Source organism: Sinocyclocheilus grahami, unplaced genomic scaffold, assembly GCF_001515645.1.
Source record: "Sinocyclocheilus grahami isolate Dianchi unplaced genomic scaffold, SAMN03320097.WGS_v1.1 scaffold349.1, whole genome shotgun sequence".
Classification (NCBI taxonomy): domain Eukaryota; kingdom Metazoa; phylum Chordata; class Actinopteri; order Cypriniformes; family Cyprinidae; genus Sinocyclocheilus; species Sinocyclocheilus grahami.
This window is the reverse complement of record NW_015505528.1, coordinates 848016-849889: the sequence shown is the minus strand read 5'-3', so window position 1 is coordinate 849889 and position 1874 is coordinate 848016. Positions and strand designations below refer to the sequence as shown.

General features: G+C 35.6%; 1 protein-coding gene across 1 annotated transcript in view; it reads right to left on the bottom strand.

Annotated features, from left to right (window-relative positions):
- Window positions 1-215: 215 nt before the first annotated feature.
- The window catches only part of mtrfr (mitochondrial translation release factor in rescue), a 2736-nt gene continuing 1077 nt past the window's right edge, over window positions 216-1874 (bottom strand). The window contains exon 2 of the mRNA XM_016229247.1: window positions 216-741. Coding sequence (XP_016084733.1) covers window positions 517-741 — 225 coding nt within the window. The 3' untranslated portion in view covers window positions 216-516. The remainder of the gene's footprint in view (window positions 742-1874) is intronic.

Below are 1874 nucleotides of genomic sequence, written 5' to 3'. Positions count from 1 at the left end.
ATCCATTTGACAATAAGGATAATGTTGGATGATTCAAAATCAAGTCAGTTTAACCCACCTTACTTGGGTTAAATGAATGTGACCAGAGAGGGATTGATGTCCTACAGCTGGACTGGTATGTGTTTCTGTTTCCTATACAATCACACAAGTCACTGCTTATTTATGCACTGTGTAGATTAGATGCGGATACATAAATCATCAACCAGCCTTTCTGTGCTCTTTGCATCTTTGTTTATTAACCAGATGTTATGTACTTAACAAGCTATGGCCTCTCACTTTACAGAAACCTTAGTTTTCACTTCAACAAAACCAGGGACATAAGAGCAATTTGCTCACAAACTTTAAAATTGTTATCAAACACAAAGTTAAAGTTTTAATTGTTATAACAGAGCCAAGCACTGTAATCCAGTTCTCCAAATATCACCCCAATATCTTAATTTACAGAATATACTGTTAAAGCGGTCTTGTCCACAGTGTATACTAAAAGGAAAAAAAAATGTTGAAATAATGTGCTTCTCAGCATTTGTCATCTTCTTGGTCTGAGTACAGCATCTCCTTGAATCGTCTCTTTTTTTCCATGTTTTCATTTACTTTTTGCCGTTTTTCCTGTTTCCTCTGTATGGATTCCTTTTTCATTTTCAGCAGTTCACTTTCCTCACCCTTATACGCAATTTCCAGTTTCTCACGTAAAATCTCCCGTGCTCGTTTTCTGTTCAAATCCACCGATCTGGTCTGGTGACACTGCAAGAGAACATGAGCTCCTTTTATTAAAGTAGTTTGGAATTGACAGATTACGCAAGAGTATGTTGGCTTGACACCAATGCATCATGGGTGCCATTCTCTGAGGGTTTTGGGACATCACAACTCTGTCAAGAAAATTGCTCAAATAACTTTGGTTAACTGGAGTTCAACTTATTCTATTCATCTCTTCATTGATAGCCCATTTGTCAGGATCAACCATATTGACTAAAGCTGTTTATCCACTAATCCTAATACAAAACCATTAATCGTCACCTAACAATAACACACAAAGACAAATTGAAACAACAACACATAAAACAGGTCATCCTACCGTTTCAAGATGTGCAAAGTTTTTTCACTCTTTCAAATTATTTCCAATTCTCACAGATTTTCAGTTCAGATCTACTTATAACCATACTAGACAACACTTATCAAATGCATTTTTGTACTATAGTTTTAATTAATTAAATAATGCACTATAATTTAAACCCGAAGTAAAAATTTTATTTAACAACATTACAAATACAGTTTGAAGAAATTAATCAAGAAAGGTCAAAAGAAGCATATTAGATTGAGACATAAATGGCTAACAAAAGGGGAAAAGAATAACATACAGTATTTCTTTCATTTATAAATGTTCATACACTTTAAATTCAGCCTTAACTGATTCCAGTAACTTCTTGTGTGGCATTTCAGATGGCAATATTAGGTTATTTTGCAATAAAGAGGTAAAATCAGAAGTTAAGAAATGTATTGGCAATTTAAAGGGGTCATATGATGCGATTTCAATTTTTCCTTTCTCTTTGGAGTGTTACAAGCTCTTGGTGCATAAAGAAGATCTGTAAAGTTGCAAAGACTAAAGTCTCAAATCCAAAGAGATATTCTTTATAAAAGTTAAGAGTCAACCACACCTACTTAAAACGGCTCGTTCTAACACGCCCCCACATGTCTACGTCACTATGTGGGAAGATTTGCATAACGCCGCCCAAATGTTCACGCAAAGAAAGAAGGCGTTACTTTTATTCTCACTGTAGTATTGCTGTTGCTGCCGCCGCCATGTCGTGGAGGCGCTGTGTGATTCGTTGTGAAAGCAAAACTACTTTGGTTGGCCTTCCAAAAGAGGACGATATTGC